We start from the raw sequence: 13192 nt of genomic DNA on the forward strand, positions 1-13192 counted from the left end.
CGCGTTTGACGCGACGCGATAGCTGCGCGTAGGGCGCGTGGATGCGACGCGTCTTGGTATGACATCATTTTCCGCGCTGACCGCGGTCGACCGCAGTCGGACCGTGAACCGTGGGATTATGCGACCGCCCGGGCGAAAACCGTGATTTCGCGGTACGGTCACGGTTCTTCCGGTCGACCGCCGACCGTTTTACACCCTACCGCAAGCCGGCTGCATCGAAGTTCTCCTCATGCCACCATGTGGCATTGTCAATGCCATCTGGTCCACGCATTCGTGGCTTACACAATAGACGACATACACAAAGAATGCTATGCACGGTCATAAACCGATCATGGAACTGGTATAAATTCAGCCTCAGGCGCAATGGCTCCGACCTTCGCCCAAGCTTGCTCTGACGATGTCTGCGAAGGCCCCTCTCCGAAAGCGCGCCCGGATTGGATCTCCACCGCCCCAACTCTCTTATCTCTCCGCGAAGTCTGTCACTCCAACTGCCTCACTGATCGACAGATTTCCGAACGAGCTGTGGTATACAATCCTCAAGTCTTGCTCAGCTGCTGATCTGTGCTGCTTACGCACCGCGCACCCCCATCTTCGCACTCTTGTTGACGACAAGAAAATGAGGCTTCTCAAGGAGGCCTTCAGAGGCACCGGTCTCCCTTCATTCTCTGATATTGAGGCGCGCTGGCCGGAATATGATCTGAGTTGGTTTTCTGCCGCCTTCATGCCGACAGTCGAGGACAATGCCACCGCGTACATCCTTATGATGTGCGGAGGACGGTGCTCTGTGAGTCAGTGGCATGGACTGGCTTCGTATGACTCACTCCGAATTAGGTTTGTGACGCGTGGACTGGTGCGCCGCCTTTCTCAAGCAATTTGTGTGTTCGTCTGTGCGGATCTGTACGTCGCTACCTCATCCTTCCTCAATACTGCAATTCACAGCTCATTCTCTAGAGCGACTGCACTGCTCTAATGTTCTCGTACGTCGATTGCCCGTCGTGCCCATCTTGGCTGCTCATGCACGTGCAGAAATGCGTATTCGCGCCGCGAAGGATGCTCTGAGGATGAAGACTTGTCTTTGCCGACCGAAGCGAGTTACTGGCTCCCATATCTACATGTCATCGGACCGACCGCGCAGCCTCCCTCGCGCGGTTCCTGCGTGTGGTACGGTTTATGGCCCTACCTCCAACGTCGTGACTGTAGATACCTTCTCTGCAATATCCGCCAGGCATTCGACGAACTGTCTGCCATTGATGGGGATTGTCGACCAAGCGATGGTGCCCCGGCATGGTCCCTCAGCGCCTGCCCGCAGTCAGACGACATCGACGATCTTCTTGAGGTACGTATCCTTCTGTTCTGCCTTAGACTCGGTGCATTCATGTTGATATCCGTCTAGAAATATGGGACACGTGCTATCGCCCACGAAGCAATGGAGACCGTTCGTATCATCCCCTCAAACTACCATCGATGAATGAAGGCTCATGGCGCTCTACAGATATTCCTCGAGATCGCGGAGTGGAGGCAAGGGAACCAAGTCGCCAGCGCCCCCATCCGCGAGGCCAATCTACACACGTACGTCTCTCGCCATCATACTATGCGAGCGCTCACCCGTCATCAGCCTGCGCACGGTCGTCAACGACTTGCACATGGACTTCGGGCTGATTCGCAAAGACCCGCTTACCCAGCGAGTACTTGCAGCCCACGCCCGCGACCTCGCCCTCGTCTACCCGTCGACTTTCCTGTATCTGAGTCCTCCGCCCCAGTCCGGAAGTCACGAGGATGGGCCCATCGTGCAAGCCGAGGAAGCTGAAGCTACCGTGGCCTCGAGCGAAGATCTCAGCGACGGCGCGGACGCGTCCGCAGCGTCGTCTTCCCGCCGTCCCTCACGCCTCATAAAACGCAGAGCAAAGCCGGATCGCAAGGCGCGGAAGCAGTGCGTACTTGCTCGACGATGACTTCTTCTGCCGCTGATGTACTTTCTTAGGTGCAAGCTTGCTCAGGCTCGGTTCGCTTGTAGTGAATGCCTGCACACGCAGTTTACTGCGAGGTCAGAGCTCGATCGGCATATGTCAGAGAGGTGTGTCGCTTTCCTCCACATCTTGCCTATGTTGCTAACATTCGTTGACCAGCCATGGCGAGTCGACTTCGTCGTCGTGTTGTGTGGCTTGAAAGTATTCTAGCGATGACGATAGAAGAGATGTCAATTTATGAGGATAATTCCCGTATACAAGAGGACGAGAAAGCTGGCCATCTTCGTAGAAGGGATATAACCGAATGTCCAATATCAGCTAGCAGTCAGTTCGCACCAAAGTGCGGTCAGTCGTGAACTGCATAGCTGGGTTCAGCGCATGAGTGTCGTCGCGAGATGCAGACCAGTGGGCGACTGAGACGGCAGTAGGCGGAACTCAAGCGCGAAGGCCGCCGCAGGCTAGGCTGATCAGGAGGATACCAGCGGCGGGCGAGGACGCGCCGACGCGGTGGTCGTCGAGCCGATTGTGGCAGGACGAGTCACAGAGGCCGGCCCGCACAGTCCGGTCCGCGTAAGCTGGCTTGCCTCCAACGTCGACGATCGCACCTCTCCCCTCGATTCAGGCCTTTCTTTGGAACTGATCTCGGCGGTGCTCTATGTTCTGATTACACTCTATCCATCTCTGAAGACGGTGACCAACGGATTGCCGTCCAAGCCCTGTTCCGGCGTCAGCAACGGTTTTCGTTGAGATCCCCAACTACCCTCACCCGCCGCAACGATCGCAGCCCGTAGGAAGACAGAACTGTATTCGTAATTAAGTGAGCATGCCGTGATGAATACGAGGCTCCGTCTCAAACGACCAGGTGCGTGGTCCTTTGGCTTGACTCGATCGCCTGCTCATCCCCGCCACAGAACCCCGCTGGCGCGTTATCGTCTGCTCGAATTTACCGCAAGAATGGCAACCCGGAGGGTCCTCGTCGTCGACACGGGCGCATCAATCCTGTGATAGGACGCCAGTACAACCCTCGATCCTCGGCTAGTCGACTCGCTCGGCGTGCTCGCCGCCTACGCATCGGCGTACGCTGCCTAGCGCGAACTTGCGGTTCGATTCGCCAATCTTATTCACTGGAAGGCATTGTCGATAGTACAGCTTCATATACAGTATCGGACAATCATATACAAGAAACTATCCTAAGCTCTCGCCCAGTCGCCACAATGAGAAGGTTCCAAAAATTGCGCGTATGAACCCGCCCCCACAGAGAGTCGGCCCTGCAGCGAAGCGGACGCGTGACACGAGAGATCATCACCCAGCCTGTCCAACGGACGCCCGATGAAGGGTACTGTCCATCGGAGCCGGGATGCCTACGACCGCGGGGCAAGATGCCAGTTGAGTAGTGCCACTAGCGTGGAGCTCACCTATAGCACCGCTATGCGGACGGCATCAACGCAGCCACCCGAAGGCAGCCGCGCGAGCTGGCACCTCTCCTCTCCCGACACGCCGCGCGGTCGTGAATCGCGCGACGCCACAGACCAGTCCCCGACCGTCAGCCTCTCGGAGCGCTGGATCAAGGACGCAGGGACCGCGCAGCGAGCTGCACATTCGACTACGTCCGATCCTCGGGAGGAGTTTAGGCGAATCGTAAAGGCGCTGGCCTGCGAGGAAGAACATGGAGAGTGATGGTGAAGGTCAAGAGCAAGCGATGGCGTCTCTTATATGATGTCGGCTCCTGTTGGGCACGTGTTTCCGGCGCGGTCCGGACATCTCTTTGTTGTCTTCTTGTGCATCGCCACGCTTACGAGGAGAGCGGAGCGTTCCTTTGTTCGGAGGACAATCGATTCGGCGTGCATGTTCACAACGGGGAACAAAGAACAGCGGCCGGCTGGCCCGATTGGCGATGCACGTGATACGCCGAGAAAATGCCACGCTCTCGCTCTTGGTTCTGCCACCCATCCTTGTGGAAAGGCGCCACCAAATGGCCGATACACCTCCCAAGAGAGGTCACCGAGGAGGGTGTGGCACATGCTGCTCACCCTATGAGGTGGTTTCTCGGCGCTCTGAGAGGTTGACCTTTGGGGAGGCTGATCTGCAAGAGGCGGTAGGCGCCGTGCACGCGTTACTGCAGGCTGAAATATGCTTGACAGTGTCGTTGATGCGGCTTTCGTCGCGGATGCTATAGAGGGACCCATGTTTGTGGCCTTGCCCTTTGGCATTCGCATAGGAGGCGCGGGCTATCCATGATGCTTGACTACCCTCGGGCGAGTCATGAGGTCACTGGAAAAGCCGGGTGTTATTTCCGCTGGGCTACCTGCAGGTAGTAACACGTGCCCGTGTACATGGAGGCAACTCTTCGGAGGCATGTATTTTTTGGAACCTATCGTGGATTGACGATTCGGGAGAGCAGCACTAGAAGGCATACTACATGTATCCAGTAATGGTTTCTTGACTCTTGCAGACATAGCTTGGCTGCGTAATCCTCACGCAACTGATGAATGTGTGAGTTCTTTCAGACTTACACTGGGGGGTGGTCTCCCCGACGACGACTCGAACTTCGTTTGCCGGAGGACAATGGGACCGGTAGCGCCGGCCCGATCGGCCGTCAGCACCGTCAGTGTTCTTTTCGACTACCATGTCCCTCAGCTTTGCTCGTCCGCCTGGACTCAGTGACTCTCGCTGGCCTACCCTGCTCAAGACACGGGTCAATGAATTGCTTCTTTGCTTCGCATGGGCACCCCTGCTTCGCTACACCTGTCGTTGACCAGGAATACCTCAACACGTCTACTGATCTGCGCGCTCCTTATGTTGGCGAATCGCGACTCACGCAAATTTCATCGCAAAATACTTGCTTGATAGGAATCATACAAGTGCGCCTGCCTCCGCTCTTGATTAGCAGCTACCCCATTCAATACTCTCATTCCTGAGGTCTTGGCGAATACCACTGGCATTATAGGCTACCATCTCAAGCGCGACTCGATGTATATGTCGCTGACCTCAAATCCTACTCTTTGAGCTCCGTATGTACTGATCCTCAGTCCGCACAGCGCTCGTGCTTATAGAGGGAGAAAGACGCTGGGCGAAGTCGTCAGGCTGACATTCATTCCCCAGAGACGTCTTGTTGCGATAACGCTACTTTGCAATCTCATCGTTTGCATCTTCGAGCATCCGCGCATTCCTACGTCCTTCAGTTCTACGATTCTCTCGCTTCGACTGCCCAGCCGTCAAGACCTCTGAGTGAGTGCTCGGTCATCTATACCAGTTTTCATCTCATCCCTCAAATTCACCATACCCTACCTTGCCTTACAGCCCTTTCCTTCTCGAATCGCCTACACGCCTCCGCAGACAGACCTTCATATACTCGCGAAGCGCTCTGCCTCCCTTCCAACGCGTCCTTCGTGCCCTTGCGGAGAGTTCGCTATGGCCTGCGGTTTTCCGAATTGGAGTGCCTTTCCGAATTCCGCGGGAGGATGCGGAAGGTCGTATACAGCGGCCTCGGATACGAGTGCCCAGCGGCGCCTACGAAGAAGGCGCCGCCGCACGGGACTCGGCAGGCATATATAGGCGCACCGCAGGCGATCGTGGCCGCTCTTCCCTATATCGCCCGCGCCTTCTCCTTCGTCGTCGAGCGTAGTTGACGTCGTCTTCTTCACTCTCCATCATGGCTCCGTTTGACAGGATCAAGCCTAAGTTCAGGGATTGGTGAGTTGACCGGGGCAGCGACGGTGAGCTCTTGCTGACATGCCCTGCCTAGGTATGCCGTCGAGGCGCTGCCCATCTGGATCATCATCGGTACCGTCGGCGGTCTCGCCGCCCTCTCCATCGTCCGCGCCGTGCACGCGCCCAGCGTGCAGTGGACTAGTGCGTATCTCCTGTCAATGGCTCTCGCGCTGGTGACTGACCCGTCGACCATCACAGAGGACAACCCAACGCCGTGGAACCGCATCAAGCAGGATGAGGGCGTCAAGCTGCTGCAGGTGAACCAGACCTTCGACAAGAAGTACGTAGTCACCTCTCTTTTACGCCGTTTCTTGCTGATCGTCCGACCAGGTGGCGCCGAGACGAGTACTAAGGATGCGGCCCACTGTCGTCTATCTATCTCTCTTCGCCTTAGCGTTTTGCATATCCTCATCCCGCCTATCACTGGCGCGACCCAATTCCCCTCGCTCTGGGACCCCGTCGACCGACTTGGCGGAGGCACTCACTGGGCACGCCAGCATACGTTACACTCCATGTATATATTACTGCAATCGAACTGTATCAACGACATCTTCAACGACGTGATTATGGCCCTCTGAAAGTCTTCGAACGTGTGGCGCCTTTCTAATTTGTGGAAAGGTGCCCCGCCCTTGGCTGCACTCTACTATAACTCCTGTGACCTGACCATAAAGCAGCGTCCAGTTACTTGTTCAGAAGCATGCTATGCATCTGAAAGCGGTGAATTATCAAACGAAGACGCGGCTTGGAGGTTGCCCACGCCCGCTTGCGAGCAAGCATGATGCCAGACCATACCCTGGCCTATGGACCTCGCATGGCATGCGGCTCAGCACAAAGATGCAGATGCGAGCTCGGGTAGCAGAACAAGCTCGTTGCTCTCGCTAAACGGCAGGAGTTGCTGAGCTGCACTTGTCTGCCCCGCGCCGCCGCTGGCTTCCCGCCCGTGTTGCAGATTTCGCTGATCAGAACGCTTTGCGCCCAAAAAGCCATTGACTGACGGCTGGGCACTAGGCGGCACAATAGATAGCTGATGCGAGCGAGGATGAGATGCCGAGAAGAAGCAGGAGTCCCGGATTCCCGGTTGGTACAAAACCGCACGCGTCGACGGCGGCCTGAATCGCGAGGTGCAGCCTTGAAACGGCGAGCAAGTGCAGACGAGCAGGCGTCCAACCTTGATGTAGTAGAAGCGAAAGTTACACTCCGTGGTTTGCCCATGCGCATAATCATAGTGTCAGTCAGGCATACATGCTTGGTGTGATATGTAAAGGAGGAGAAAGTACATGCGTCACGCCAGCGGCACAGCGCGGGAGCGTGAAGGATGGCCAAGGGAGGCGAGGCGCCTACTCGGTGTCGACGACAACGGTCTCGAGACCCTTGAAGGAGGGGACCTCGACGTGGGAGGCGTAGGTGTACAACTTCTCCTTTGCGTTCTCGTCGTCGTTGCGCTTGCCTGGAATAGAGTGAGTACGACGTTGAGAAGGTACATTTTCAGGGATGGAAGGGGGACGGAGGAAAAAGGATGCCAGATCACGCCAGTCATGACCGCCGAAGGGACAGATGGACCACGCTAGGGTACGGATGGCGAGCGTCCATCATACCGTCCTAGGCTGCCGCCCTCCTGCATCATGTAGCCCGGGAGCTCCCCAATGCAGAGGCGAAATGAACGGATTGTGCGACTCACGCTCAAGCTTGACGCGGATACGGTGCGGCACGCTCTTGATACCGCGAGACCAGATCGCCTGGTTGAGCTTCGGGTCGATGCGCACGTCACTGCAGCACGCATGTAAGCCAAAAGCAAATGGGAAGGTGCAATGTACGCACGTCGTGCCCATCGCCTTTTGTGCGAACTCGACAACCGCCTTCACCGCCTTGGGTGACCGCTTCTTGAACGAAGCACCTGCAATTCGATCGATCAGCAAGCGGTCAATGAGGTAGGGAGTCTTTTACGCACCGTGTACGCGCTTGTGCAAGTGGACGGTGTATTCGCGGGTGACGACGTCGGAGAGCGCAGAGCGCGTCTTACCGGTCTAAGGGAGGGGGAATTGGGGTTAGTTTGTGATGTCTACATTGCCATTGCAAACGGACGTGCCCTTTTCTTGTCGGCGGGAGACTGCATAGTTCGTGAGCATCGGTTCGTCGGGGACGCATACGCTACGCACCATGGCGATTGTCTGAAGTCTTGATGGGGCCCTTGCCTGCTTGCTCTCGCGCGACGCAACCTCTCGAGTCTCGCTGATCGGTATTGTTTGCCGCACCCGCCATCGCCAAACACTACTCACGTGGAAGCACAAAATGTGGCTTTGTCACGTGAGTAACGCTATGCAGGTCTCGGTACTTCCCGAAAATCGACCACTTCGCCTTCCTCTGATGCCCACGTTCGAGACTGTTAGTCGGGGGGTGCTCGCTTGCGCGGGCGTCCATAGAATCCCATTAAGCCGTCACCCTCTTGAACTTCATCTCTCGTCGTGTCGCTTTCGATCGATTCGGTCAGCCTAGGGCGCGATGACGACGCTGTCTCGATGTCCACCTCCCCAAGTAGAATACCAATCCTTGCTGTGGAATATATTCTGTTTGACTCTGCTATATTCCAATTGTGCCAGGCTGTCGCAGGTCCAGGCGGCTTGGAGGACTTCGATGACCTTCTCACTGATACCGACATCGCAACAGCGCGTGGGCCGGACCGCTGCTGTCCTCAACTTGTCCTCATCACCCATGCAGTACCTCTCTAACGACCTAGCGATGAGTGCTGGATATATCTTACTTTCGTCCCTCCCATTAGCAGCTACCGAGCTGAGAGCTCTACTCGCTCTGTATCAGTTCGGAGTGGCGGTACGCGTTTCGCCAAGCAATACCAGGGCGACGACGACGACAAGAACGCCGACGCAGCAGAAGGCCGTCATGCAGAACTCCAGAAGCAAATCATCCTTCCGAATCTCCTTCTCGAACCACGCAAGGGTGTGTGGTAGGGGTTCCTCGTCTCCCCCCTCAAGCTTCATCAATACAGTACACCCCTCCCATCCAAGAAGCGCCGACATATCCCCTGTCTAACGCCACCTCCAGAGTCCAATATGTCGTCCGACCCGAGTTCGAGGAACGAACGAACCTGGAACCCGCGCGCCCCAACATATCGAAACACGGGCCCCATCAGCACCTGACCGTCCGACGAACACGACGGCGAACCCCAACCGATCGGTTTATATAGGGACGCGCGCGCCCTTGGGCGTCCCCTCCACGCCCACCCTCAGTGAACGTCCAACATGCGCCTCTCGACCTCGCTGATCGCCCTCGGTCTCGCTGCCTCCGCGTCCGCGCGCATCGCCGGCAGGCAGAACGTCCCTGGTACGTTGCAGTCACCTCGAACGCAGCGATCGAGCTGACCCTTCCTTTTCTTCCACCCACCCCATCTCGACGCGTCCACGCACGGTATCCCTATACCCCTCACGCCATCCAGACTGCCTCCTCACCTGCATCGCGACTGCCGACACGTCCAGCTGCGACTCCAGCGACACGGCCTGCCTGTGCGGGAACGACACCTTCGTCTCCAGTGTCACGCAGTGCGTTCAGAGCAGCTGCTCGGCGGACGATGTGCAGGCCTCTCTCCAGGGCGCGCAGGCCGTCTGCGCCGGTGCGGTGAGTCTATTCGATCCTCGTCTCCCCCCTTGCTTCCCCCTCCCCCCAACCGCCCTTTGAGCGAGCGCTGATCATCGTCCGCACTCCAGGGCGTCACCCTGAGCGACATCCCCACGGGTAGCGCGTCGGGCAGCGGTAGCGCGAGCGCCACGGCTACAAGCTCGGGCGGCAGCCAGACCACGTCCGGCAGCGCCAGCACATCGGCCAGCAACTCAGGCAGCTCCTCGGCCAGCCAGACTTCGAGCGCCGACGGCTCCGAGTGCGTTTGCTATCTTTCAACTTCCCATACTATGCTAATCGTTCGACAGGGAAACCGGTGACGAGAACGGTGCCTCTGCGCATGGCGCGAATACCTTCGTCGGCCTTGCTGCCGTTGGTCTCGCTGCGTTCGTGCTCTGAGCATGGGACGCGCCTCTTCTACTTCCTCTCGAGACCTTCACGACCCTGCATGAACCGTCAAAAACCTTCGTCTTCTCTATTGCGCTGTAGGCGCCTTTCGGAACCTTGCAATTCATTGGCCATGCGCAGAAGGCTTCTCTGCTGCCCTCCATCAGGTGTTCTCGGCTTCGTGTATTCTGCCCATCGCAAGTGCGGGATTCGATTGACGGTAAGGATGCTATTTCCCATCTTTTTCTGGATGAGATCCCAGCTCGAGCGCTGCATCGCGGTCAGCGAAAGATGGAGCCCATCTCAGCTGACCGGACGCTATTCAGCATAAAAAGGTTGAAAGGTCTCGTGGTGAGATCCTCTGGGAGAAAGAACCCTCTCGCACCTTCGAGTGGACCCTTCGTGTTGTCTGAGCGAAGACTGGTGACTCCGTATGCGCTTGCCATCGGCGCGCTCAGGGAGTAGGACTGAATGCGTTGCGAGGTCAGCCAGCATCAGGAGCGCGTCATACCCTGATGGTCATTTATCCTTGTTGCCGCAGGACTCGACCCCGAGTAGGATATGCAACGTTCCAGTGCCTCTTATGCCGGACTGCGTCCGTGCCTCACCGGAATTGAGAACAATGGACGCATCACGCCGGCGACGGTCCGGTTCGGGACCGCTCCCGTCGCACGTGACCGTGTCCGCGGAGTGGCGGCGCTTGTCGCCCGCGTCGCGTCACCGTTCTTGTCCTCAACTTCCACCAACCTCGCATTCCGACCCCGATCACGGAACCCCCCAAACTTGATTCCCCTTGGGCAAGGTGAGCTTCGATCTTATCTCCCACCTATTATGCGCCCCAGCTCGGTCCCAAAGCGGCATCGTTCGTATGTGGATAACTTGAATAAACGGTGTTATCACTCTCGTTGGGATTGGCTGTCTCTTCTCTATATCCCGCAGGCCTCTCTTGGCGCCGTCGGCCTCAGGTGCTGCGTAGAGTCTACAGAGACTGCCACTCACGATTGCCGTCATGGCCTGAGAATTTTTACGGCCGTATTTTCTTCGTTTTCAGCCGGTCTGCCGTTGTCCACACGGCCGCGTACAGTGAGCTTCTTCGACACTCTCCTTGACCCGCCCAATGAAAACCAACGCTGACAGCTCTGTCGTCTTACTCACAGCCAAGACCATACGCGCTTCCATCATGTAGCGTTTACGTCGGTCATTATCAATGCTCACCGACTCGCTCATGCAGGCTGCTTATGGGCCTTTGACGGCCCGCCGACGCGAGCTCCGAACACAGCGCTACAAAAGTGACAATAGCTCGCTGGCAGGTAAAAGGTACGATCAGGCCTAAGGCTGGGGTCATGGAGATGCGAAACATGATGTCCCACTCACAATGTCTATCTCAGTCTGCGCAGCCTGCAACGCTAGTGGACCCGCACGGTACTTCCGTACGCCAACGAACTTCGACCGCTGAAGCAAAGTAACTGCGTGTGTGTGGTAACGCAAGCCCCCATTCATCGAAGTCCCTGTCCTTGATGTCAGCCGAAACAATCGACACTGACAGGACACCGTAACTCGTCCGACATCATCAGCCGGTGCATATGCTTGACGCGCAATCAGTGGTGAGCGTAGCCTTCTCTGGGAGCCCCCCTGATTACTGATCGCGCCGATCCCCCGCCTTATATAGGAATTCCTCTGACCGTTGCCGCCTCCACGTTCGTCCCTTCGCCTTTCCCATTTCGCGCTCACGATGGCTCGAGTTGAGCAGGAAGTACTGGACCTCATAGTCGACGACCTCGAGGGCGACTATGGGGCCCTCATGGCTTGCGCGAGCGCCAGCCGGTACTTGCTTCCTCGGGCACAGTACCACATTTTCTCTAAAATTTCCCTCATTCCGCCCAACATCAAAAAGCCACTCTCCGAGGTCCAGCTCAAGGCGCTGAACCTCACGTTGCGGCCCTTCAATATCCACCGCTTCGTGGACATCGTGCGCCGCGAGCCGCGCATCGCCACGTACGTACGCGACCTCGATATCCTCGAGGGCGGCTGGGGCGCGCTCTCCTTCACCAAGCAGGATGAGCACTACGCGAGCCCTTGGGTGGAGGAGTTTTCGGCGGAGCTCTGCGAGCTGCTCTCCCAGTTCACGCGGGTGCGCCGCTTCTCGCTCGGTCGCTGGACGGGAACCTTCCCGCCGCAGCTGAGCGATTGTATCTGGCGTCTCCTCCTGCGGTGTCCTATCCGCCACCTGACGCTATACGACTCCCTCATCCCGATGGCAGTCGTGGAGGGCTGCCCTGGTCTCGAGAGCATGCAGCTTGGCTGCAGCTGCACCTTGGCGGGCCCGGCGGCCAATGACATGTCGCTCGTCGTGTGCGCGCCCAAGGCTGTGCAGCTGCGCGGCCTGAACGTGTCCGGCCTCTGGGGGAACAATGCGATCGTGAAGTCGCTTCTGGCGCGCTTCCTAGACCCGAACTCCGCGCTGGACGCGAGCTCCATCCGGCACCTGTATCTCACGCTCGACTCCGCCGATGGCGAGGAGCTCCTGTGCGTGGCGACGCTTCTGCAGCTGTGCGCGCCGTCGCTAGAGGCGTTCGAGTTTCGGGGCGCGATGAATGTCGGTACGTGTCGATGCTTCTTTCTTGTCACGAAACAGGACGCCCCGACCGACCGCTCACGGCTTCTCTCCCCGCAGACATGCCCATCGAGACGTTCAACCGATACATCGACATATCCTGCTGCCGGACCTTACGCGTGATGACTCTCTCCTGTGGCCTCGAGTCCCCCGACACTGCCGACGACGACTACCGCGACCCGATCCCGGCGGTGATCGAGCTTCTTGGGCGCGTGCGGTGCTCCATCGAGGTTGTCGATCTCAACCTCATTCCCGTCGACCTCGGTGACAGCGCCGATGCGGAGGAGGACCTCGACGTCGCGGACAGCTACGCGCCGTACTGGGAGGCGCTCGACACGTTGGCCTCGGCAGCGTTCCCGCGCCTGCGCGACGTGAACCTGATCTTCCACACGTGGGGCACGATGTCGCGCGAGGTCGAGCACTGCATCTTCTCGCATATGCCCAACCTCTACGGCTCGGGAAGGTTGCGCATCAGCTACTAGGTAAGCCTTCCTTCATACTCCTTGCGTCTGACCCTGACCGACGTCTGTCTCAGGCGTCCATTCTCATCGACTTGATGAACGGCAGGACCGATATATATCGTGTTTGCGCTGGTACCTTTCTTTGGACCAGGCGCAAGCACTTTTTACTTACGGTAGTTTCCGGCTTGTCAAAAGAGAGCTCCGACGTTTCAGGAGCGCTGTTGCATCGTACCTCCTTTTGACGAACCGGGTCTGTACTTCGAACTATGGCCTTTCACCGCTCGCACTATGCGCTGCGACCCTCCTTATATATTGGATTCTTGTCGTGTAGGAAAAGAGTGTAAAATCAATGTAGGACGATTTGAATAACAGTGATGCAAGGTGGACGAACTGGAAGCTGGAAGCAAGGGTAGGAGCGTCCTGGT

General features: G+C 57.6%; 9 protein-coding genes across 9 annotated transcripts; 7 read left to right on the plus strand and 2 right to left on the minus strand.

Annotated features, from left to right (window-relative positions):
* Positions 1-182: 182 nt before the first annotated feature.
* Positions 183-2290, plus strand: SCHCODRAFT_02543534 (uncharacterized protein). The gene is made up of 9 exons (XM_003031505.3): positions 183-784; positions 832-897; positions 952-977; positions 1027-1336; positions 1394-1435; positions 1493-1569; positions 1616-1930; positions 1982-2074; positions 2127-2290. Exons 1-9 carry the CDS (start codon positions 398-400, stop codon positions 2164-2166), a joined length of 1356 nt encoding a protein of 451 aa, XP_003031551.1. The 5' UTR covers positions 183-397; the 3' UTR covers positions 2167-2290.
* A 666-nt stretch (positions 2291-2956) lies between these two features.
* SCHCODRAFT_02627643 (uncharacterized protein) lies at positions 2957-3696 on the plus strand. The gene has a single exon (XM_003031504.3). It carries the CDS (start codon positions 3297-3299, stop codon positions 3642-3644), a length of 348 nt encoding a protein of 115 aa, XP_003031550.1. The 5' UTR covers positions 2957-3296; the 3' UTR covers positions 3645-3696.
* Positions 3661-4283, minus strand: SCHCODRAFT_02306064 (uncharacterized protein). Its single transcript, XM_050342319.1, has one exon. The coding sequence runs from the start codon at positions 4181-4183 to the stop codon at positions 3677-3679; it is 507 nt and encodes a 168-aa protein (XP_050199443.1). The 5' UTR covers positions 4184-4283; the 3' UTR covers positions 3661-3676.
* A 1260-nt stretch (positions 4284-5543) lies between these two features.
* Positions 5544-6250, plus strand: SCHCODRAFT_02627652 (uncharacterized protein). The gene is made up of 4 exons (XM_003031503.2): positions 5544-5660; positions 5713-5819; positions 5877-5958; positions 6009-6250. The coding sequence occupies exons 1-4, from the start codon at positions 5620-5622 to the stop codon at positions 6028-6030; spliced, it is 252 nt and encodes an 83-aa protein (XP_003031549.2). The 5' UTR covers positions 5544-5619; the 3' UTR covers positions 6031-6250.
* Positions 6251-6817: 567 nt separating this feature from the next.
* Positions 6818-7897, minus strand: SCHCODRAFT_02627655 (60S ribosomal protein L31). The gene is made up of 6 exons (XM_003031098.2): positions 7835-7897; positions 7765-7785; positions 7627-7702; positions 7497-7572; positions 7357-7445; positions 6818-7125 (listed from the first exon to the last, which is right to left on the minus strand). Exons 1-6 carry the CDS (start codon positions 7835-7837, stop codon positions 7016-7018), a joined length of 375 nt encoding a protein of 124 aa, XP_003031144.1. The 5' UTR covers positions 7838-7897; the 3' UTR covers positions 6818-7015.
* Positions 7898-8064: 167 nt separating this feature from the next.
* SCHCODRAFT_02306153 (uncharacterized protein) lies at positions 8065-8979 on the plus strand. Its single transcript, XM_050342320.1, has one exon. It carries the CDS (start codon positions 8178-8180, stop codon positions 8721-8723), a length of 546 nt encoding a protein of 181 aa, XP_050199444.1. The 5' UTR covers positions 8065-8177; the 3' UTR covers positions 8724-8979.
* Positions 8933-9851, plus strand: SCHCODRAFT_02627662 (uncharacterized protein; the record flags this gene model as incomplete). Its single annotated transcript, XM_003031502.2, has 4 exons — positions 8933-9014; positions 9127-9305; positions 9395-9564; positions 9614-9851. The coding sequence occupies 4 exons, from the start codon at positions 8933-8935 to the stop codon at positions 9702-9704; spliced, it is 522 nt and encodes a 173-aa protein (XP_003031548.1). The 3' UTR covers positions 9705-9851.
* A 551-nt stretch (positions 9852-10402) lies between these two features.
* SCHCODRAFT_02306185 (uncharacterized protein) lies at positions 10403-10861 on the plus strand. Its single transcript, XM_050342321.1, has one exon. The coding sequence runs from the start codon at positions 10524-10526 to the stop codon at positions 10824-10826; it is 303 nt and encodes a 100-aa protein (XP_050199445.1). The 5' UTR covers positions 10403-10523; the 3' UTR covers positions 10827-10861.
* A 76-nt stretch (positions 10862-10937) lies between these two features.
* On the plus strand, positions 10938-13157 carry SCHCODRAFT_02627668 (uncharacterized protein). The gene is made up of 5 exons (XM_003031500.2): positions 10938-11009; positions 11081-11296; positions 11362-12292; positions 12367-12788; positions 12842-13157. Exons 3-4 carry the CDS (start codon positions 11425-11427, stop codon positions 12786-12788), a joined length of 1290 nt encoding a protein of 429 aa, XP_003031546.1. The 5' UTR covers positions 10938-11009; positions 11081-11296; positions 11362-11424; the 3' UTR covers positions 12842-13157.
* The last annotated feature ends 35 nt before the right edge of the window (positions 13158-13192 follow it).

The sequence above is a fragment of the Schizophyllum commune genome (assembly GCF_000143185.2).
Source record: "Schizophyllum commune H4-8 unplaced genomic scaffold SCHCOscaffold_7, whole genome shotgun sequence".
NCBI classification, from domain to species: domain Eukaryota; kingdom Fungi; phylum Basidiomycota; class Agaricomycetes; order Agaricales; family Schizophyllaceae; genus Schizophyllum; species Schizophyllum commune.